The sequence below is a fragment of the Mobula birostris genome, chromosome 2 (genome assembly GCF_030028105.1).
Source record: "Mobula birostris isolate sMobBir1 chromosome 2, sMobBir1.hap1, whole genome shotgun sequence".
Taxonomy (NCBI): Eukaryota; Metazoa; Chordata; class Chondrichthyes; order Myliobatiformes; family Myliobatidae; genus Mobula; species Mobula birostris.
This window is the reverse complement of record NC_092371.1, coordinates 247,391,139-247,414,964: the sequence shown is the minus strand read 5'-3', so window position 1 is coordinate 247,414,964 and position 23,826 is coordinate 247,391,139. Positions and strand designations below refer to the sequence as shown.

At 42.0% G+C, this 23,826-nt stretch overlaps 1 protein-coding gene across 1 annotated transcript in view; it reads right to left on the bottom strand.

Moving 5' to 3' along the window:
* Nucleotides 1-23,826, bottom strand: part of LOC140211221 (PC3-like endoprotease variant B) — a 1,844,543-nt gene that overhangs the window by 1,494,793 nt on the left and 325,924 nt on the right. Inside the window, exon 4 of the mRNA XM_072280838.1 lies at nucleotides 11,080-11,188. Within this exon, the coding sequence (XP_072136939.1) occupies nucleotides 11,080-11,188 (109 nt within the window). The remainder of the gene's footprint in view (nucleotides 1-11,079; nucleotides 11,189-23,826) is intronic.

Genomic DNA, 23,826 nt, shown 5'->3' with positions numbered 1-23,826 from the left:
TAAAGCAGGATATCAAAAGCTTTTTCAGTTATATAAAGAGTAAAAAGGAGGTGAGAGTTGATATTGGACCACTGGAAAATGATGCTGGTGAGGTAGTAATGGGAGACAAAGAAATGGCAGATGAACTTAATGGGTACTTTGCATCAGTCTTCACTGTGGAAGACACCAGCAACATTGCAGAGGTCCATCAGTGTTCGGGAGCAGAAGTGAGTGCCATTGCTATTACAAAGGAAAAAAATGCTAGACAAACTCAAAGGCCTTAAACAAGGGAAAATCTGCAGATGCTGGAAATCCAAGCAACACACACAAAATCCTGGAGGAACTCAGCAGGCCAGGCAGCATCTATGGATAAAAGTACGGCTGACATTTAGGGTGAGACCATTCAGCAGGACTGGAGAAAAAAAATGAGGAGCAGATTTAAGAAGTGGCGGAGGGGAGAGAGAAACACAAGGTGACAGGTGAATCTGGGAGGGGAAGGGGCAGGGATATTATAGAGAGCTGGTAATTTGATTGGTGAAAGAGATAGAGTGCTGGAGAATGGGTAAGTCTCATAGGAGAGGACAGAAGGCAATGGAAGGAACAAAAGGGGGGAGGAGCACTAGAGGGATGTGATGGGCAAACAAGGAAATAAGGCGAGGGAGGGAAAAGAGAAGGGGGAATGGTAAAGGAGACAGGGGGGGCATTACCGGAAGTTCGAGAATTGATTTTCATGCCATCAGGTTGGAGGCTACCTGGCTCTTAATTTAACGTGGAAAACTTCACTCACCTCAACACTGAACTGATCACTGAAGACAACCAATGGACTCACTTCCAAGGCCTCTCATGATCTTAGTTTTATTTCTTTCTTTCTTTACTTGTTTTGTATTTGCACGGTTTAACATCTTTTGCACATTGGGGGCTTGTCAGTCTTCGTGTGTGGGTTTTTCATTGATTCAAGCGTGTTTCCTTGTTCTACTGCGAATGCCCGCAACAAAATGAATCTCAGGGCAGTATATGGTGACGTATATGCACTTTGGTAATAAATTTACTTTGAACTTTAAAGCAGCAACAACAAAACAGGCCCCTGGACTCCCTCCCTCACCCACCCACCCACCCATGTCCACAGTCAGACTGTCATCTAACCCCCAAGGCACTGCATCTTGTTTACCCTTCACACAACATTTTGAGACTATAAATAATTCTGAGATTCAACCCTGAATTTTAACATCTGCATTTACATTACGTTTGTCTCTGTACCTCCCACTGCAAATGAATGCTTGATGTCCTTATCAATCACTGGGAATTTGCAACAACACCTCCTCCTCACTGACCATCAACACAGGCGCCTGCTGAGCCCACTGCTCCACTCCCTATACGTGCCTGCCGTATGTCACTGTGTGCCTAAGCTCAGCTCCAAAGCCATTTTCAGATTTGCCGATGACACCACTGTAGTTGGATGAATCACAGATGGTTGTGAGTCAGCTTCCCAGAGTGAGACAGGTCACCTGGCTGACTGGTATCGCATCAGCTACCTCTTGTTCAACGTCCGCAAAACTGTTGACTTCAGAAAGGGGAGGGAGGGCAAACATACAGCAGTTTGCATTGGAAGTTCAATGGAGAGAGCTGGAAGCTTTAAATTCCTGTGAATTAACATATAGGTTGACATTTTGAGCCCAGCATGTAGATGCACTCACAAGGAAAATGTGGCTACATCTTCACTATTTTTAGGAGATTAAGGGGGTTTGTCTGGTCCCCGAACACACCAACAATCGTCTGCAACACTGTACTGTTGGAAGTATCCTGACTGATTGCATCATCGACTGTTTACTGCCATCATTGGGTATGTGTACATCAGCTAAACAACTGATGAAAAATCCACCTGGGATGGAAGCTTCCTTTCAGGGTTTTTACTGAGAAGATTTTTAGCTCACTGCATAGCTGTGTCCACACGTACAGTGAGGACAGTAGAGTGAAAAGATGTTGCCATTTCAAGGGCAAATGAAGAGTGGATGGAGATGAATGCCTTTCCGCTCTCTGCTTTAAATCAGAAATTTAAAAACTACCCGTGCAGGAAGTGGTATTCATAAAAACAGTTCAGAAACATAGAAACAAAGAAAGCACAATACTATAGCACAATACAAGTCTTCCGCTGCAATGATGTGTTGAACATGTACTTACTTCAGAAATTACCTAGGGTTGCGTTAGACTCCTATTTTTCAAAGCTCCATGTACCTGTCCAGGAGTCTCTTAAAAGACCCTATCATATTCACCTCCACCACCGTTGCCGGCAGCCCATTCCACACACTCATCACTCTCTCCATAAAAAAAATTTACCACTGACGTCTCCTCTGCACCTTTTTCCAAGCACCTTAAAACTGTGCCCTTTCGTTTCAGCCCTGGGAAGAGCCTCTGACTATCCACATGATCAATGCCTCTCATCATCTTATACACCTCTATCAGGTCACCTCTCATCCTCCGTCGCTCCAAGGAGAAAAGGCCAAGTTCACTCAACCTATTCTCATAAGGCATGCTCCCCAATCCAGGCAACATCCTTGTAAATCTCTTCTGCACCCTTTTTATGGTTTCCACATCCTTCCTGTAGTGAAGTGACGAGAACTGAGCATGATACTCCAAGTGGGATCTGACCAGGATCCTATATAGCTGCAACATCACCTCTCGGCTCCTAAATTCAATTCCATGGTTGATGAAGGCCAATGCACCGTATGCCTTCTTAACCACAGAGTCAACCTGCGCAGCTGCTTTAAGTGTTCTATGGATTCAGACCCCAAGATCCCTCTGATTCTCCACACTGCCAAGAGTCTTACCATTAGTACTATATTCTGCAATCATATTTGACCTACTAAAATGAACCACCTCACACGTACCTGAGTTGAACTCCATCTGCCACCTCTCAGCCCAGTTTGCATCTTATTGATGTCCTGCTGTAACCTCTGACAGCCCTCCACACTATCCACAACACTCCCAACCTTTGTGTCATCAGCACATTTACTAACCCATCCCTCCACTTCCTCATCCAGGTCATTTATAAAATCATGAAGAGAAGGGGTCCCAGAACAGATCCCTGAGGCACACCACTGGTCGCCGAACTCCATGCAGAATATAACACCTCTACAACCACACTTTGCCTTCTGTGGGCAAGCCAGTTCTGGATCTACAAAGCAATGTCCCCTTAGATCCCATGCCTCCTTCCTTTCTCAATAAGCCTTGCATGGGGTACCTCATAAAATACCTTGCTGAAATCCATATACACTACATCTACGGCTCTACATTCATCAATATGTTTAGTCACATCCTCAAAAAATTCAATCAGGCTTGTAAGGCACGACCTGCCTTTGACAAAGCCATGCTGGCTATTCCTAATCATATTATGCCTCTCCAAATGTTCATAAATCCTGCCTCTCAGGATCTTCTCCATTAACTTACCAAACACTGAAGTAAGACTCACTGGTCTATAATTTCCTGGGCTATCACTACTCCCTTTCTTGAACAAGGGAATAACATCTGCAACCTTCCAATCCTCCGGAACCTCTCCCGTCCCCATTGATGTTGCAAAGATCATAGCCAGAGGCTCAGCAATCTTCTCCCTTGCCTCCCACAGTAGCCTGGGGTACATCTCATCCAGTCCTGGAGACTTATCCAATTTAATGCTTTCCAAAAGCTCCATCACATCCTCTTTCTTAATGTCTATATGTTTGAGCTTTTCAATCCACTGTAAGTCATTCCTACAACCGCCAAGATCCTGTTCCGTAGTGAATACTGAAGCAAAGTACTCATTAAGTACCTCAGCTATCTCCTCTGGTTGCATACACACTTTTCCACTCTCGTACTTGATTGGTCCTATTCTCTCATATCTTATCCTCTTGCTCTTCACATACTTGTAGAATGCCTTGGGGTTTTCTTTAATCCTGCTCGCCAAGGCCTTCTCATGGCCCCTTCTGGCTCTCCTAATTTCATTCTTAAACTCCTTTCTGCTAGTCTTATAATCTTCTAGATCTCTGTCATTACCTAATTTTTTTGAACCTTTGGTAAGCTTTTCTCTTCTTCTTGACTAGATTTTCAACAGCTTTTGCACACCACGGTTCCTGTATCCTCCCATCCTTTCCCTGAGTCATTGAAACGTACCTATGCAGAACGCCACACAAATTTCCTCTGAACACTTACCACATTTCTGCCTTGTATTTCCCTGAGAACACCTGTTCCCAATTTATGCTTCCAAGTTCCTGCCTGATAGCTTCATAATTCCCCTTACTCCAATTAAACGCATTCCTAACTTGTCTGTTCCTATCCCTCTCCAATGCTATGGTAAAGGAGATAGAATTGTGATCACTATCTCCAAAATGCTCTCCCACTGAGAGATCTGACACCTGACCAGGTTCACTTCCCAATACCAAATCAAGTACAGCCTCTCCTCTTGTAGGTTTATCTACATATTGTGTCAGGAAACCTTCCTGAACACATCTAACAATCTCCACCCCATCTAAACCCCTCACTCTAGGGACATGCCAATCAATATTTGGGAAATTAAAATCTCCCACAACTACAACCCTATTATTATTACACCTTTCCAGAATCTGTCTCCCTATCTGCTCCTTGATATCCCTATTACTATCGGGAGGTCTATAAAAAATGCCCAGTAGAGTTATTGATCCCTTCCTGTTCCTAACTTCTACCCACAGAAACTCCGTAGACAATCCCTGCATAACTTCTTCCTTTTCTGCAGCCGTGACACAATCTCTGATCAACAGTGCCGCGCCCCCACCTCTTTTGCCACCCTCTCTGTCCTTTCTGAAACATCTAAAACCTGGCACTCAAAGTAACCATTCCTGCCCCTGAACCATTCAAGTCTCTGTAATGGCCACAATCATAGCTCCAAGTACTGATCTATGCTCTAAGCTCATCCGCTTTGTTCATGATACTCCTTGCATTAAAATAGACTCATCTCAAATCATCGGACTGAGCACGTCCCTTCTCTATCACCTGCCTATCCTCCCACTCGCAATGTCTCCAAGCTTTCTCTATTTGCGAGCCAACCACCTTTTCCTCTGTCTCTTCAGTTTGGTTCCCACTCCCCCAGCAATTCTAGTTTAAAGTATCCCCAATAGCCTTAGCAAACCTCCCCACCAGGATACTGGTCCCCCTGCGATTCAAGTGCAATCCATCCTTTTTGTACAGGTCACACCTGCCCTAAAAGAGTCCCAATGATCCGGAAATCTGAAACCCTGCCCCCTGCTTCAGTCCCTCAGCCACGCATTTATCCTCCACCTCACCCTATTCCTATACTCACTGTCATGTGGCACAGGCAATAATCCCGAGATTACTACCTTTGAGGTCTTGCTTCTCAACTTCCTTCCTAACTCCCTGTAGTCTGTTTTCAGGACCTCCTCCCTTTTCCCACCTATGTCGTTGATATCAATATGTACCACGACCTCTGGCTGTTCATCTTCCCACTTCAAGATATCGTGGATGTGATCAGAATCATCCCAGACCCTGGCACCTGGAAGGGAAACTATCATCCGCGTTTCTTTTCTGCATCCACAGAATCGCCTGTCTGACCTCCTAGCTATACACTGTACACCCATGATTGTGTCGCCAAGTTTCCATTGAAATCAATATATAAGTTTGCTGATGACACCACAATTGTAGGCCATATCTCGGGTAATGATGAGTTTGAGTACAGAGAGGAAATTAAGAATCTGGTGGCATGGTGTGAAGGCAATAACCTATCCCTCAACGGCAGCAAGACGAAGGAATTGGTTGTTGACTTCAGAAGGAGTAGCGGACTGCACGACCCAATTTACATCGGTGGTGCCCAAGTGGAACAGATCAAAAGCTTTAAGTTCCTCGGAGTCAATATCACAAATGACCTGGCTTGGTCCAACCAAGCAGAGTCCACTGCCAAGAAGGCCCAACAGCGCCTTTACTTCCCGAGAAAGCAAAAGAAATTTGGCCTGTCCCCTAAAACTCTCACTAATTTTTATAGTTGCACCGTAGAAAGCATTCTTCTAGGGTGCATCACAACCTGGTACGGAAGTTGTCCTGTCCAAGACCGGAAGAAGCTGCAGAAGATCGTGAACATGGCGCAGCAAATCACACAAACCATTCTTCCGTCCTTGGACTAACTTTACACCGCACGCTGTCGGAGCAGTGCTGCCAGGATAATCAAGGACACGACCCACCCAGCCAACACACTTTTCATCCCTCTTCTCTCCAGGAGAAGGCTCAGGAGCTTGAAGACTCGTACGGCCAGATTTGGGAACAGCTTCTTTCCAACTGTGATAAGACTGCTGAACAGATCCTGACCCGGACCTGGGCCGTACCCTCCAAATATCCGGACCTGCCTCTCGGTTTTTTTTGCACTACTTTACTTTCCCTTTTCTATTTTCTATTTATGACTAATAATTTAAATTTTTACTATTTTCTATCGAGTTGTACTCCAGGAAGCGTGAAGTGCAGAATCAAATATCGCTGTGATGATTGTACGTTCTAGTATCAATTGTTTGGCGACGATAAGGTATAAAGTATAACTATAGCATCCCCTATTACAGCTGCCTTCTTCCTTTCCCTACTCTTGTGAGCCACAGGGCCAGACTGTGCCAGAGGCACGGCCACTGTTACTTCCCCCAGGCAGGCCATCCACCCCCCCCCCAAACAGGAGTACTTATTGTTAAGGGGGGCAGCCACAGGGGTACTCTCTAGTATCTGACTCTTGCCCTTCCCTTTCCTGACTGCTACCCACTTATCTGTCTCCCGAGGCCCCGGTGTGACTACCTGCCTATAGCTCCTCTCTATCACCTCCTCACCTTCCCTAACCAGATGAAGGTCATCGAGCTGCATCTCCAGTTCCCTAACCTGGTCTGTAAGGAGCTGCAGCTCAATGCACCTGGTGCAGATGTGGCCGTCTGGGAGGCTGGGAGTCTCCTGGACTTCCCTCATGTGACATCCAGTACAGAACATTGGCCTCACAGACATACTTCCTGTTTCTATTCCTCACAGGTAACTTTCCTCGCCTCAAACCGTTATCGCCAAAGCCCTACCACTCTGCCTCAGATTACTCTGTCAATGACTGCTCTGCTAGGCAGTGTCTCCCTTTTATGCCTGAACCTTCCCTGCTATCTAACTCATGATTGGTGCTCCAGTTATAACCACTGGTAGGCCATGTACAATGGACTAGTGTTCTCGAAGCTCCCTTTTTAAATAACCACCGCCGACCTGCGGGAAATCCCTCTTGGTAAATCTCTGTTGATGCCGCTGATAGGCCAAATTTGTAGACAGGAAGTGATGATCATACAAAATGCTCTGCACCAGAACGATATGGTATGGTAATTAAAAAACTGCTTACAATACCTTCTAATCATACCACCTACATTCACATCAGAATTATTTATATATATATTACAAACAATAATCCCTACATTGATTCAACTCAAGACCAACATCTTCATGAAATATCCTGGTATTTGCCCCTGTAGCTTGCTGTCTGTTTTTTCTCGTTGTATCTCTCGTTCAGTTCCTGGGACATGTTACTGGATTTGAGGAGAAATTTCAGTAGAAGTTATTGCTGTTGTATATTTAATGAGACTACTAACATACACTATGAACAGACCAGCCCACCCTAATGCTGAGATACATCCTAGGATGCACAGGGACACATCAGCAGTGTCACAGTCTGGGGTCTTTCAACATCAGATACTCTCGCCCAGGCAACCCAGCCAGGGCTGGTGACTGATGAGTTGCCAGTCAGACACTATTCGTTTGGACAGTGAGCAGAAGGAAGTATGCCTTTGGTTTCTCTCGTTCAGCTGGCCAAACCTTTCAGGAGCTGAAGTTTGTTGATATTTGAAAAGTGTTACTGTTTAGCAACATTTAAAACAAAATGCATAATTTCAAAATTCACCAGTAAGTTAAAGACATGATATTATTTGTTCTTTTCTTCTGGAAAAACATATGTCTACAGAGTTAGGAGAATGAAGGAATCACCCATCTTGCACTCAAAAGCTTGAATATTTAAATATCAATGAAATTAACCATGTCAGTTTATTAAAAAAAATCTAAACCAACTCATGAAACGAAAACAGAATGACAAGAGGCAAACCTGGAACTTACAAGACAAAAAGACCTCAATTTCAAGCCATATTTTTAAAACAAGTTTATTAGCAATAACGGACAGGATTTCTTTTTCTTATTTTTCCAGAGCAATCCTGTGGCCTGTAATCAGCAAGAAACATTTGAGAGTAATCTATTGATACAGTGACTTTTCTCAAACACATATGTCCGATGGCAAGAAGTCCTTCCATTGAACATTTTCTAACTTAAATACATGTGTATAATCTACGCAACCAGTTAACCGGTTATTCAAATATAAACTCACCCTGATTTTGCAGAGAAAATCCACAATATCAGTGCACAATTGTTAGCATTTCCATAGAACCATAGAACATTACAGCACAGGAACAGGCCTTTTGGCCCTATGTAAGGGCCACCAGACATGGAAACAGACAGTGTGTGCATGCAACTTGTGAGCAGATATACATCAGCTTCACCGGCAAAGCGTCCTCTTATGAAATCCACCACATTTATGGGTAAGGGCAATTGCCAAAGACCTAAACTGGGAATCAGTGGGACTTTGTTTTTGGTTAGATCTGCTGAAGGAATATTTTCTCTATACACCTTCACACTTTGAATGTTCATTAGGCCTCTGTTGGTCAGTGCCAACCACGGATGTTGAATCCTACCTGCCATACACAAGCTTGGAAAGCAAGCAGGCTCCCCTTCTCCACGCAGCTGATGAATCCAAAGGAATGGCAGAAACCAGTACAGTCTCGTAGCAGTGGTGTCGCAGGAGTTGACAGTCAGCATTGAATTAAACACCAGACTGTCTTCAGGATTCCAGCTCTAGATTTTTCCCTTGGGGTTTACTCATGAAGCCTTTTCCATGAGTGGATATAGCCACAAGGTAGCAGAGGACTGAGATCAAGAGCTTTCCTTCTCCCAGGTGCGCCGCCAACTACGGCTGGCGAGCCTCATCTGCCCGAAGTGACTGGTTTTGAGGTGCCACTGACCCAGCCAGTCAGTGGAAATGGATCTGCCACTCCACTGAGCCACACGTGGAGGGCAGGAGCTTTGAATATTATTTAATAATTTTCAATATTTTTGCGGTAGTGGTGATAGTCAGAATTATACAAAATGCTTCACCATGTTTTCATCACTTTCATAACCAGCTAAGCATGCGGGAGTGTCTTAGATATCTGCCCAAAATATTTTGAATTCTTTAATGGACAAGACACCCCCCCCCCGCCCCCACTGCACCAGGTTATTTATACACAGAAGGCCCTACTATTTCAGGGACTTATGTTTCAGAATGGTGTTCATTTTTGCAACATTGATATCATACTGGATGTTGAGTTTTTACATAGATTAGCAATAAGTGCACTATTTAATAAGATACAAATAATTATCAAATTAGTTGTACATGATAGTTTGAAGCAATATTGTCCATCTTACAGCACAGCAAGGCAAAGATTACCCTCTGGTTCAGTTGTTTGGTATAAATTTTGTACAAGGTATGTCAAAAATCATTATCATTATATGCTGTCTTGTATAACGTGGGTGAACATGGTCTTTCCAAGACCATGACTGCTCTTGGCAAATGCTTCTTCAGAAGTGGTACAAATAATGAAGCAGGAGGTGTAAGTGCTCCTTCCTTCTGCTAGGCTGCAGGTCACCCTGGGAAATGTGTAACACCCACTTACTCCCGCGATCAGGGTCACGTGAAGCCATGAGAGAGAGCGGTGGATGATCGTACGAGCAGCTGGTGAATATCACAAGTCCTGGTCATGGACCGCTGATGCCAGGCGGTCTCTGAAGAGTATTGATAATGGCTGGGGTCACCTGTCTTGTAAAGACACTGCCCAAAAGGAGGCAATGGCAAGCCACGTCTGTAGAAAAATTTGCCAAGAATGATCATGGTCATGGAGACCAGGATCACATCACACCATGGCACATAATGATGATGGCGATGCTGAAAATGACGATGGTGATGATGATAATAACGATGGTGATAATGATGACGGCAACTATTGATGAGCAAATGCTATTGTCAAACAATTTTTCACTCAGGTTTCTGTGGAATATTCTGGATTGTAAAACTTCGGAACTTCTAACCCATGATATACTACTTACAATATTACAGATCTTCAGCCAATCAATTTTGGCCTTTGACGTATTCTAGATATACAGAGAAGTCACCAAAGATGCGAATGCCACTCTGACAAATTAAAATATAAAATGTTCCAACTGTAAACGATATTTATAAAATGCAACTCAGAAATGTGTGGAGTGGCAGCATTCTCCTTTCCGTCAAATAGCTCACTGTCAGCTTTAGCCTTTTGGCTCCCACCTATTGCATCCTGTGTACTGTCGGGTCTCTCGAATCTCTCCATAGACTGAAATTAATAATACTGTTACGTGTGAATGAAGAGGCCCATGTTTCTTAGTTCAAAGGCTAGCTCAGATGCAGAAACTGCCAAAATCATTTGCAGCATTAAGCATAATGTAAAGAGATTATTCCACTGGTCTATGAGTTACTGTAGCAAACGTGCATATACTTAAAGAATATGGGAATCCTAATAGGGGATAAAAGCACCAAAGCAACCATTTATGCATAATAAATGATAATTGTGTCAAGTATTTGATTTTTATCTCTCAGTGTTGTTATTGCCAGTACAGGGCTGCATTTTAATCACGGCTCTTGCTGGAAAACGGCTATGGTTACTCATGGAATACATTTTCTGGCAAACTACACCATAATAACAGTCATGACAGCACTTGTATGCAATTGGAAAATGCTCACGAGTTTTGCAGTTGCAATGGGCATTGTACTCCACTGTCGACGTCTGTGAGAACTCATTCTCGTAACCGTGCAAAAGTGTTCTAGACTGGCTGTTGTTGATTTGCTGTGCATGACACAACAAGACTTTCAAGAAGATGATAAAATTATGACCAAGACAAACAGTTCCCAGTCTCTCAAAATTTCTGCTCCACATTTCAAAAATTCTTCTCACCAAAAAAAAAGTGACTCACCATCATCAATGATTGAAACCACAGTTCCTCTCCCAGTGATATTTCTCTTCCAGACAGGCATAACATTGAGGTCAAATCTTTTGGGTATCCCATATTGTCCTCGGTTATACTGAAAGACAGCAAATCTGACAGTCTTAACCTAAGAGTCAAACTGTAACTTTTCAGACATGTTTCAAACAGTTTATGACTGACTATTGTAAAGCTGGCTAAAAAAATCTTCTGCACATAAATAAAGTGCAATATTCTGAAAAATCTGGTTTGCAGCATATATATTTTTATTTCATTTTATTTATTTAGAGATACAGCACGTTAACAGGCCCTTCCAACCCAAAGGGCTCTCACTGCCTGGTTACACCCATGTGACCAATTAACCTAACCCATACATCTTTGGAATGTGGGAGGAAACCAGAGCACCCGGAGGAAACCCACATGGTCACAGGAAGAACGCACAAACTCCTTGCAGGAAGCAGTGGGAATGGAACGTGGGTTCCTGACACAGTAATAACATTACGCTTGCCACCACACCACCACAAATAAATGAGATATCATTTTATTTGTAATGCAGGGACAGTCACTTAAAAATTGTAAAGTAATCACTGTATTCAAAAAGAAAATCAAATCAGAGGTGCAGATTGAGTGAAAAGGTGGAAAGAAAATATCAGATATTAGGAAAGAATATGCAGATAAATGAAGAAGAAAAATTGAGGGGGAAGCAAGATTCTGCTGAGAGATTAAATGTAATCTCTTTTGGTTCCCAGACGCTACATTACCATCCTGGGATCATTCACAAAGACACCAGCAAGGCCTTTGAACTAACTTGCTTTGAGGTTTACACAAGCAACTTAGTTAAAAAACTCAAAAAGGTAGCAGACACTATTTATTTTCTTCAGTAGCCACTTTAAATAACTGGATACGCACACATTGAAATAGAGTCACAGAGTGATAGAACACTACAGCACAGAATCAGGCCCTTTGGCCATTCAGTCTATGCTGAACCATTAAACCTGCTTGCATTTACCCTATCTATACCCCTCATAATTTTGTATACCTCTACCAAATCTCCTCTCGGTCTTCTAAGCTCTAAAGGCCTAACCTATTCAATCTTTCTTTATAACCCAGATCCTCCAGACCTGACAACATCCTTGCAGATTTTCACTGAACTCTTTCAATCTTATTTACATCTTTCCTGTATGTAGGTGACCAGAACAGTGCACAATACTCCAAATTAGGCCTCACCAATGTCTTATACAACATCAATATAACATTCTATTTCCTGTACTCAATAGATTGATTTATGAAGACCAATATGTCAAAAGCTTTCTTTACGTCCCTATCTCCCTGTGACGCCACTTGCAATGAATCTTGAATCTGTATTCCCAGACCCCTTTGTTCTACCACTCTCCTCAGTGCTCTACCATTCACTGTGTAAGGCTTACCCTGTTTGATGTTACCAAAGTGCAAAATATCACACGTGTCCTCATTAAATTCCACCTGCCATTTTTCAGCCCATTTTTTCAGCTGATGCAGATCCCTCTACAAGCCATGATAGACTTCTGCACTGCCCATTACATGAGTTCAGGTGAAAGGTGAAATTTTTAATGGGAATATGAGAAGGAGCTCCTTCACTCAGAGGGTGGTGAGAGTGTGGAACGAGCTGCCAGAGCAAGTAGTGGATGTGGGTTCAATTTCAACATTTAGGAGAAGTTTGGATAGGTACATGGATGGGAGGTGTATGGAAGGCTATGGTCCAGGTACGGGTCAATGGGACTTGACAGATTAATGGTTGGGTATGAGATGGTTCTGTACTGTAGTGTTCTATGACTCTATGACTTTAACCTCTTCAACCTTTCCCTGTAAAATCCAGCTTTGCCCTATCTTTTTCTCCCCAATCTTTTAACATTATTTTCTGCCTTGTTTTCCTATTGAATCCTACACTTGATTATTAAAGTAAATATAGTTCACTAAATCTGATAGGAAACAGATCTAGAAGGAATTAATTGGCATTCGTTATGGAACCACACGTGCTTCTTTAAGGATAACTTTACAACTTCACTTCACGCACTACAATGAGGAGAAAGGATTTGCATGTATGTAGTATCAGAACCAAAGAAGTATGGAGGAAATCCTTGCCAATATGTCTTCAAAACAGTGAACAATTCTCCTGGACAACATCTGCTGAACATAAAGCATTTTCACTCCCTCGGCTATGGTCTTAGTTTGTACAAGAATGTCTGTAACTGATATAAAAATGTCCTATCACGCATAGATAAAATAGATTTAAGACACACAATTTAAACGCTTTAGATTATTGCTAAAAGTCCAGTTATAAATATGGTGATTTATATGAAAAGCCATTGTGATCTAAATGCTCAAAGGTAATCTCCGTATAAAATGCCTGGCATCAGTTGGCTGACTATAACTTGCTGTAAATTGGTAAGCTCTTATCACAATGTGGCCAAAATAGCTGGTATTTGAGAATAGAATATTCACTGTAGAGTTTTGAGTGAAACAGGGCTCTTTTGTTCATGTTTCAGGTAATTATAACCAACATGCAAACCTGAATATTGTCCGGAAGGCAGTTCAAAGTCATATTGATTCATCACTCCTACAATTAATGTGCTGCTGTTTCGGAGCTGATCAACTTGCCTTCCATTTTGCAGTTGCAGGTGCAGAGATTTAACTTGATATTCCTGAATATACAAGGGGCACTGCAGATATTTTTGGGGAATAGAATTACAACATGAATCCTGTACTTTTAGTATTGAACTAGCATGAGGTGAATGAAGTGAGAATTAGTGTAAATACGTAGATGCAAATTGGTGCTAATTATGGAAAAGCTAAAAGATGTTTTTGCTGTATAGATTTAATGAGATAACTATTTTAACATTGATATTTCAATATTTTACATTGATTTCAGCAATATTTTAAAACATTCCTTTCTTTTTACTTACATCGCCTCCTCCTAGTTTCCCTCCTCCTTTCCTTTCTCCCATGGTCCACCCTCCTCTCCTATCAGATTCCTGCTTCTTCAGCCCTTTACCTCCTCCACCTATCACCTCCCAGCTTCTTATTTGCCAGCCTTTATTTTAGGTTTCTCGAGTCTGCAGTTGTTTTTTATATATAATTTCTTTTTCTGTAACACAGTAAACGAAAATTATCCCACCCACCCACCTTTCCCCCACCAGCTGCCAGCTTCCAATGGTTTAACATTTAATTTGTCTGGAGGCCCTCCTCTGGTCAGGGCCAACCACGAATGTTGCTTCCCAGCGGTCCAGGGTCCACAAGCCAGGACAGTACGATATGGAGAGCAAGCTGTTGCCCATGTAGTGGGCTCCCACCCCCGCCTCCACACAGCTGATTATCCCAAAAGAATGGCAGAGACCAATACAATCTGGCACCAGCAGTGTTGCGGGAGTTGCCAATCAGCGTTCAACTCAACATAAGACTGCCTTAGGGACTCCAGCTCCGGATATTTCCTCAGTGTTGACTCCCACAGCCTTCCCCGTGAGTGGGTAGAGCTGCAAGGCGGTGGAGGTTTGACATCAGAGCTTTCCTTTTCCGAGATGAGCTGCCGGCCACGGCTAATGAGCCCCATCTGCCCGAAGCCACTGGTTTTAAGGCGCCAGTAACCCTCCTTTGCCCCTTCGCCTGTCAGTAGAAATGGTTCCACCAGGGTCAGCAGCTAAGCCATACATGAAGGCCAGGAGCTGGACTTGGTTGTCAAAGGCTATTTGAGATGCACACTATTGGGAGCATTTTGTGTGGGAGTTTATCCCCATTACTATCGCTGGCTATAACAATTTTAAGGAACCATATTTAATCAATACTCTCATTTATAGTGAAGGCTTAAATATAAAAGATATTTTTTTCTTCACTTCATCCTCCCTCATTTACTTTCACCTATCACCTGCCCTCTTTCCCCTCCCCCACCTTTTTATTCCGGCGACTTCCCCCCTTCCTTTCCAGTCCTGATGAAGGGTCTTGGCCCAAACCATCGACTGCTTATTCCTCTTCATTGATGCTGCCTGATCTGCTGAGTTCCTCCAGCATTTTTTGTGTGTTTGATTACTTGTGGTATGAAAGAACTACCTGGGTAATTTTTACCACAATCAAGTCAGGCTTTAATAATAGTTATTGTGATTAGAATTTGTATTCAGTATCCTGTAATCTTTTAGTGATTTTATATTTAATTAATATTAAATATGAACATAATTCAGTGAAGGCTTTAATATAAATAGAGAGAACATTTTCTTTAGAAAATATGTGCAATGGACCATGCTTAAAATCAACCCTATCTGTACTTCACATCAAAGACTGTCGGAACTGTTCACTACAGGGACGCCACAATCGTGGTGGAGTGGTTAGCACGATGCTGTTACAGCCTGGGATGTCGGAGTTTGGAGTTTAATTCCAGTGCATCTGTAAGGAGTTCATACGGTCTCTCCGTGACTACCTGACTTTTCTCCAGGTGCTCTGGTTTCCTCCCACTTTCCAAAGACATACCAGTTAGTTGGTTAATTGGTCATGGTAAATTGTTCTGTGATTAGGTGGGTTGTTCGTGGTGCAGCTCATTGAACCAGAAGGGCCTGTTCCACACTGTATTTCTGAATAATATAACATACACCTTCAGCTGCCAAATTCCAAAACTCTGCAGGTCAGGCTGCATCTATGGAGAGCAGTAAAGTGATACTTCAGGCCGAGTCCTGATGAAGGGTCTCAGCCCAAAATATCAACTCCTTATTCCCTTCCATAGGTGTTGCCTAACCAACTGAGGTCCTCCAGCCTTTTCTGTGTGTTCAAAATGTTGCAATTTCTTTCCTAAATCTTCAAGCTTTCAGAACTCACTCACTACGGGAGTATCCTTATCTCAGATAGGCTTTTATAGTGAGGAAATTTACAAACTACTTGTTGACTCAATGTCTGATTATTTCCCAATGAAGTGAAGTGATCTGGGATGCCTTAAATATATTGATAGCAGTAATCTGGATGGAAGTTGCTAATGTATGCCAAATTAAGCTTTTGTTAATGTGATTTTAATAAGATTTCATAGCTTTTGGTGTCTAGCAGAACTGAGTTGTGGCAATTTCACTAATTATATAAAAAGATCAAAGGCTAGAGAGGGGACAGGTGCGATATAGAATGTTTATAAGGTACAAATTAGTTAATACTAATGCAAATGACTCTGTTATAATTTGCAGAGACTTTGTAACACAGCAGGGCCTCACAATCCATAGGAGGGCTTTACTATTAAAGTCTGCAAAAGAAAATTTGTGAGCAAAATGCCCGTGATTTTGCGATAAACTGCTCATTATGTATAGAATCCCGCTGAGGCCTGAGGTCTTTCAAAATGACCCCCATGCATAACTATGATAAAGTGTTGGAAACACATGGCCAAATTGCACATTTGAGCCTGATACTTATAATGCATTTAAAAAGAATAAAAAATGTGATGTCTGGCCCCAGAATTATATCGTGAAGGTTTGTATCTGTCTGAAAGTGACTGTACTTCTATCTAAACTTCTAAAAACTGAATTGACAGGATCTTCATACTAAGCAATGGTAGAACTTCTGATCCATTTTATTCAATGAATAACTTCACTGAACACCAAAACATAAAGCTGAACTTGTATTGTTTTCATGCCACTAGTATTTATATAAAAACATGGAACAAATTATGGTGTACTTGGAATACTTGTAGTATGCTCAGTTCTGGTCGCCTCACTACAGGAAGGATGTGAAAATGATAGAAAGGGTGCAGAGGGGATTTACAAGGATGTTGCCTGGATTGGGGAGCATGCCTTATCAGAGTAGGTTAAGTGAACTCAGCCTTTTCTCCTTGAAGCGACAGAGGATGAGAGGTGACCTGATAGAGGTGTATAAGATAATAAGAGGCGTTGATTGTGTGGATAGTCAGAGGCTTTTTCCCAGGGCTAAAATGGCTAGCATGAGAGGGCACAGTTTTAAGGTGCTTGGAAGTAGGTATAGAGGAGATATCAGGGGTAAGTTTTTTAAACAGAGAGTGGTGAGTTTGTGGAATGGGCTGCCGGCGACGGTGGTGGAGGCAGATATGATAGGGTTTTTTAAGAGACTCCTGGATAGGTACATGGAGCTTAGAAAAATAGAGGGCTATCGATAACCCTGGGTAATTTCTAAAGTAGGTACATGTTCAGCACAGCATTGTGGGCCCAAGGGCCTGTATTGTGAAGTAGTTGTTCTATGTTTCTAAAATATACTACATAGAATAGTACAGCACAGGGACAGGCCATTCAGCCCACAATGCTGTGCTGAACCAATTAAATTAGTAATCAAATGGCCAACTGATCTAATCCCTTCTGCCTACTCAATGTCCACATCCTTCCATTTTCCTCACATTCACGTGTCTGTCTAAACATCTCTTAATTGTCCCTAGTGTATCTGCCTCTACCAGTGCATTCCAGGCATCCACCCTTATATCGCCTTTGAAATTACCCCCTTTCACCTTCAATGCCTGCTCTCTGATATCAGACATTTCGACGCTGGGAAAATGATACTCTCCGTGCCGCTCTAATTTGGAGTGTTGTGTTCAGTTTTGGTCACCTACCTACAGGAAAGATGTAAAGAAGATTGAAAAAGGTTCAGAGAAATTTTCCAAGAATGTTGCTGGTATTTCAGCACCTGAGTCATAAGAAAGATTGAATAGGTTAGAAGTTTATTTATTAGAACACAGAAGATTGAGAGGAGATTAGACAGAGGTATACAAAATTATGAGGGATATAGATAGGGTATATGCAAGCAGGCTTTTTCTACTGAGGTTGGGTGAGACTACAACTAGAGCTCATGTATTTAACATTTCACTAATACTTGAGTAATATTGTAAATATATTGTTCAATTCTGCATTAGTTGTTTACATAAGTACGTGAATGGCATTTGACATCATGCCACCATGTCATAAGTAAGCACCATTACTTAAAATAAAACTAAGCATTCCCAAGTCATCCCATCTCCCGTGGTTCCTTTCCATAAGTTACTAGAGCTAGAAAACATAATAGCAGCAATGAGTCAGTTTTAAAACAAACCCAAGACAACTACCTACTTGCGAAGTGCAGCAGATTTTTTTCTTTGGAAGGGAGGGGAGAGATGGTCAATTAAAAAGAAGTACAGCATGTGTTTCTTTGGAAGGGGAGATGGGGGAGTTTAAAAAAGGCAGTAAACAGACTAAGCTAATAAGCAACAGGTATGGCCACAGTTCATAAACTGAATACCAGGTGATAATAATCATAAATAAAAAAACAGATATGGCTGGTCTGGTCGGAAAGATAGACATGCTCAGTTGCACTACAGATAAGTGCATATGCGTACTCAATGAATTGAACAATATTTTGAATCAAATGAAACAGCCAATGAGAAGTGAGTGGCAGTGTTACTGAGTACAATAGGTGGAAAAGTATACAGTTTGCTCAGTAGTTTAACTGCTCCAAACGGACCGGCCAAAATGAGATTTGCTATTATGTAAATGTAATACAGGATCACTTAGAGCCAAAACCATTGTGGATTGCAGAACACAGTAGATTTAATAAAGGAAGAAGGGTATGTTTCAACTTTGGTGGCTGAATTGAAAAAGTTACTGAGCATTATCAGTTCAGTTCAGAAGACAAATTGTACAAATAAAACAGTAAATAATATTGAGAACACTTGAAAGTTAGACTGTAGGTTGTGGGAACAGTTCGGAGTTGTGGTGAGTGATGTGGATTTCTTTGAACCCTAAAGACAAGCCTTAGTGACAGTCTATTTTGTGAAATTAGTTGGATAGACACATAAAATAAAGCACTCCATTCCCCAAACTGGCATATCCCTGAATGAAGAAGCATAAACTCTACCCTATTCATGTCTTCCATCCTCCAAATGTACAAATTACATGATTGCATTCTGATTCATATCCTGGAGGCCTAGGATCAAACATTCACCACCCTTTAACAGACCAATAAAAAACTTGTTTCAATTAGTCTCCAGGGGTCCAATGAAAGGCTTATTACTTGAATGGTTTATGCAACCAAAGGCAAGATTTAATTTCCCAAATAGACCTTTCAGTGGCCATTATATTAGGTACACCTGCTTGTTAATACAAATATTTAATCAGAAAATCATGTGGGGAACATCAGAATGGGGAAGAAATGTGATCTAAGTGACTTTGACCATGGAATGATTGTTGGTGCCAGACAGGGTGGCTTGAGTATTTCAGAAACTGTAGATCTCCTTGGATTTTCACACACAACAGTCTCTAGAGTTTACAGAGAACGGTGTGACAAAAAAAAAACATCCAGTGAGCTGCAGCTCTGTGAGTGGAAATATATTTTTAATGAGGGAGGTCAGAGGAGAATGGCTGGACTGGTTCAAACTGACAGGAAGGCGACAAGAACTCAAATAACTACACGTTAAAATGGTGGTGTGCAGAAGAATAACTCTGAATACACAACATGTCGAACCTTGAAGATGATGGGCTACAGCAGCCCATGAAAATACAAAAATGCACTCCTGTACGTGAGAAAGTGTCAACTGAGTATATATTTCCAGCATGGGAGCTAATAGCTAGCAACATACATAACTAGAAATTCAGATGTGTTTTGCATAGGACATTCAACCATCAACTTAATTGGCTGGAAATGCTCGCGCAGATTTCTAACAGCAAAGTTTCAAACTTAAACCTGGAAACTCAACTACAGACCAATTTTGCTTAATTTTCTAGGATTATTGGCCAGCATTTCAAAGTGTAAAATGTTAATGCATTCTCTGCATAACTTTGTGTGGGCTGTTCAAGCTGGCATCACACCCATGGAGAACTCAGATTCATGTTTATATTTCTCATGTACATTGAAACATAAAGTGAAATTTGTTTTGTATTTAAAGCCAACAGACTGGTCAGACACCAGTCACTTGTTTATTATAATGTTCTACTTGCTTTTTGATAATTCCAACAGGTCTATTGCAAGCTGGCAGGATTCCAGTTCGCAAAACGAAAGAATATGAGGGGGTGTTATTATTGGTTGAGATTTAGATGTGAGAAAGTCACTTAGCACAATGACTATAGATCCAAGATATGCAGATGTATAAATGTATTAAAAATAGGAAAAGAATAAAGAATGCAATTAAGGGACCCACTGTGACACAATAATTTTTATTTCAGAATCTTAAACATCAAGCGACATGATACTGCAGCAGTTAGCGTAATGCTATTGCAGTGGCATCGACCTTTTTCCAGATCCCACTGCTGTCTGTAAGGAGTTCATGTGCTCTCCCTATGACTGTGTACGTTTCTGCTGGGAGCTACAGTTTCCTCCCACAGTCCAAAGACGTACCAGTTGGTCAGTTAATTGGTCACATGGGTGGTAGAGCCTTGTTGGGCTGGAAGAGCCTGTTACCATTCTGTATCACTAAGACTAAATTTAAATCTAAAATTCAAAATCACACTTTAGGAGTTTAATAGTTTGGAGAGGGAGACAGTGAAAGTAACATGAGAGAAATAAATGTCTATCCAGATGGATGGTGCTATTGGAAAATAAGCCCAGAGGACTCACTCATGAACAAATGGAAGGAAAACAGTCAAAAATTATTGTGGTAATTACGAGTGTATGTGTGTGTGTGTGTGTGTGTGTGTGTGTGTGTGTGTGTGTGTGTGTGTGTGTGTGTGTGCGTGTGTCTAATGTGTGTATATTCCCATTATTATAGCATTGTTATGTAATTACAAATCTGCATTGTGTGTTTGTCTAATATGTGTCTACACCCACTAATATGGAATTTTTATGTAACTATAAATCTGTGGGTGTGGCCCTTGTGTGTATACACCCATTGTTATATGTGTTATTCCACATTCTTATTTGATGTGTGGGGGACACGTGTGCAATTTCTGCTTGTATCTGCACATATCTTCTGTGTTCTGTGTGTCTGTTTTCTTTAGTGTGTCTAAGGGGGGAGCATATGTGTGTATGGTTATGTATGTGTATGTGTGGGAGCTGTAATAAGTTGATATATAGACGTATCTGTATTTATGTCGGTATCTTTATGTGTCTGTGTGGAGTGAGTAAAAATTTTTATGTAATATGATTTTTTTGTGAAAGGGATAGATAAGATAGAGGCAGGAAAGTTGTTTCCACTGGTAGGTGAGACTAGAACTATAGGACATAGACTCAAGATTCAAGGGAGTAGATTTAGGACTGAGGTGAGGAGGAACTGTTTTCCCAGGGAGTGGTGAATCTGTGGAATTCTCTGCCCATGAAGCAGTGGAGGCTACCTCAGTAAATATATTTAAATCAAAGTTGGATAGATTATGGGGAAAAGGCAGGTAGGTGGAGATGAGTCCATGGCCAGATCAGCCATGATCTTATTGAATGGCAGAGCAGGGTCAACGGGCCAGATGGCCGACTCCTGCTCCTAATTCTTAAGTTCTTATAATGTACATATGTGTTTGTGTTTAGTTACTGGATAGACCACACTTGGAGTATTATGTTCAGTTCTGGTTGCCTCATTATAGGAAGGATTTGAAAGCTTTAGAGAAGGTGCAGAAGAGATTACCAGGATGCTGCCTGGATTAGAGAGCATGTCTGATGAGGATAGGTTGAGTGAAATAGAGCTTTTCTCCTTGGTACGAAGGAGGATGAGAGGTGATTTGGTGTACAAGTTGATAAGAGGTATAGGTAGAGTGGATAGCCGGGGATTTTTCTCAGGGCATAATTATAAGGTGATTGGAAGAAAGGTTAAGGGATGGTATAGGGGAGATGTCAAAGGTAAGTTTTTTACACAGAGAGTGATATGTATGTGGAACACCTTGTCAGGGGTGCTGGTAGAGGCAGATATGGCGGGGCATTTAAGAGACTTAAATAGGCCTATGAATGACAGAAAAATGGAGGGATATGCAGGAGGGAGGGGTGAAATGGTTAATGTGGACAAAGGGCCTGTACTGTGTTGTAATGTTCTATATTCATGTGTGTGTGTGTGTGTGTGTGTGTGTGTGTGTGTGTGTGTGTGTTGTATGTGTGTGTGTTGTATGTGTGCCGTGTATGTGTGTTGTGTATGTGTGTGTATGTGCGTGTGTCTATGTGTGTGTGTGTGTGTGTATGCGTGTGTGTCTGTGTTGTGCATGTGTGTAAATGTGTGTTGTGTGTGTGTGTGTGCTGTGTGTGTGTCTGTCTGTGTGTGTTGTGTATGTGTGTGTGTCTGTGTGTGTTGTGTACGTGTGTGTGTGTGTATGCGTGTGCTGTGTGTGTGTGTGTCTGTGTGTGTTGTGTATGTGTGTGCGTGTGTGTGTATGCATGTGTGCTGTGTGTGTGTGTGTCCGTGTGTGTATGTGTCTGTGTGTGTTGTGTACGTGTGTGCGTGTGTGTGTATGCGTGTGTGCTGTGTGTGTGTGTGTGTGTGTGTGTGTGTGTGAGTGTCTGTGTGTGTGTTGTATGTGTGTGTGTGTGTGTATGCGTGTGTGTCTGTGTGTGTGTGTGTCTGTGTGTGCGTGTGTGTATGCGTATGCGTGTGTGTGTGTGTGTGTGTGTGTTGTGTATATATGTGTGTGTGTGTGTGTGTGTGTGTGAGTGTCTGTGTGTGTGTGCTGTGTGTGTGTGTGTGTGTGTGTGTGTGTGAGTGTCTGTGTGTGTGTGTTGTGTGTGTGTGTGAGTGTCTGTGTGTGTGTGTTGTGTGTGTGTGTGTCTGTGTGTCTGTGTGTGTGTTGTGTATGTATAATGAGTGCTGTGTGTCTAGCAATAGACATTGAAACTAGAATGTGCAACCATCAAGCTTTTATGTGCAATTCTGACAACTACACACGTCCTTAGGGAGGAAAGATAGTGTACAGTAATTTGTCCTTGGCATGCCCCCAAACTCCAACAGATTATTTACCACCAATCAATATTGATGTCCACCAGGGACCTGTTAGAGTTTTTAAAAAATCTGCTTCAAGGGGAATCAGTTCCTGCTCACATTTTATTTTAGCCACTGGGCAGTGAGGTGAAAAAGCTGAGTGTACAGCTCGTTTTTCATTTCTTCACAGGAATGTGCGCAGCGATGGAAGACCAGCACTTGGATCAATGCCACGGTGCATGGTGTTCAGCCACAGGACACCAGACACAGAAAACAAGTGAAGGGAATGCAAGTGGACACTAAATGAGCAGATTGGAAAGCGGTAAGTGGCAGCAAGAAGACAGCAAAATATTAATTTATTTAGATATACAGTATGGAAAAGGCCCTTCCGGCCCAACAAGCTGCACCTCCCAGAAACCCAGCTAATTAACCCCAGCCCAATCACAGGACTGATTAACCTACTAACTGGTACATCTTTGGAATGTGGGAGGAAACTGGAACACCCAGAGGAAACCACACATTTATGGGGCAGTTGTACAGACTCCTTACAGATAACATTGGAATTGAATTCAGATCTCCGACAGCCCGAGCTGCAATAGCATTGCACTAACTATGCTATATTGACTGAGGTTGGAGCTAAAAGAAATGCAAATGTTGCTGCTGCTTAAACAGAGGTAAGCTCTTCACACAGCGCATGGGGAGAGCCTGCATGGTGGTGGAGGCAGACATATGAGGGACATTTAGGAGACTCTTAAATAGGCACATGGATGATAGCAAAATAGAGGGCTATGTAAGAAGGAAAGATTAGATCAATCTTAGGGTATATCTAAAAGGCCAGCACAACTTCGTGGGCCAAAAAGTGTGCACTGAGTTGTAATGTTTTATGTTCTACTGGATTTCCTAATGTTGCACAAAAAACAAAAATG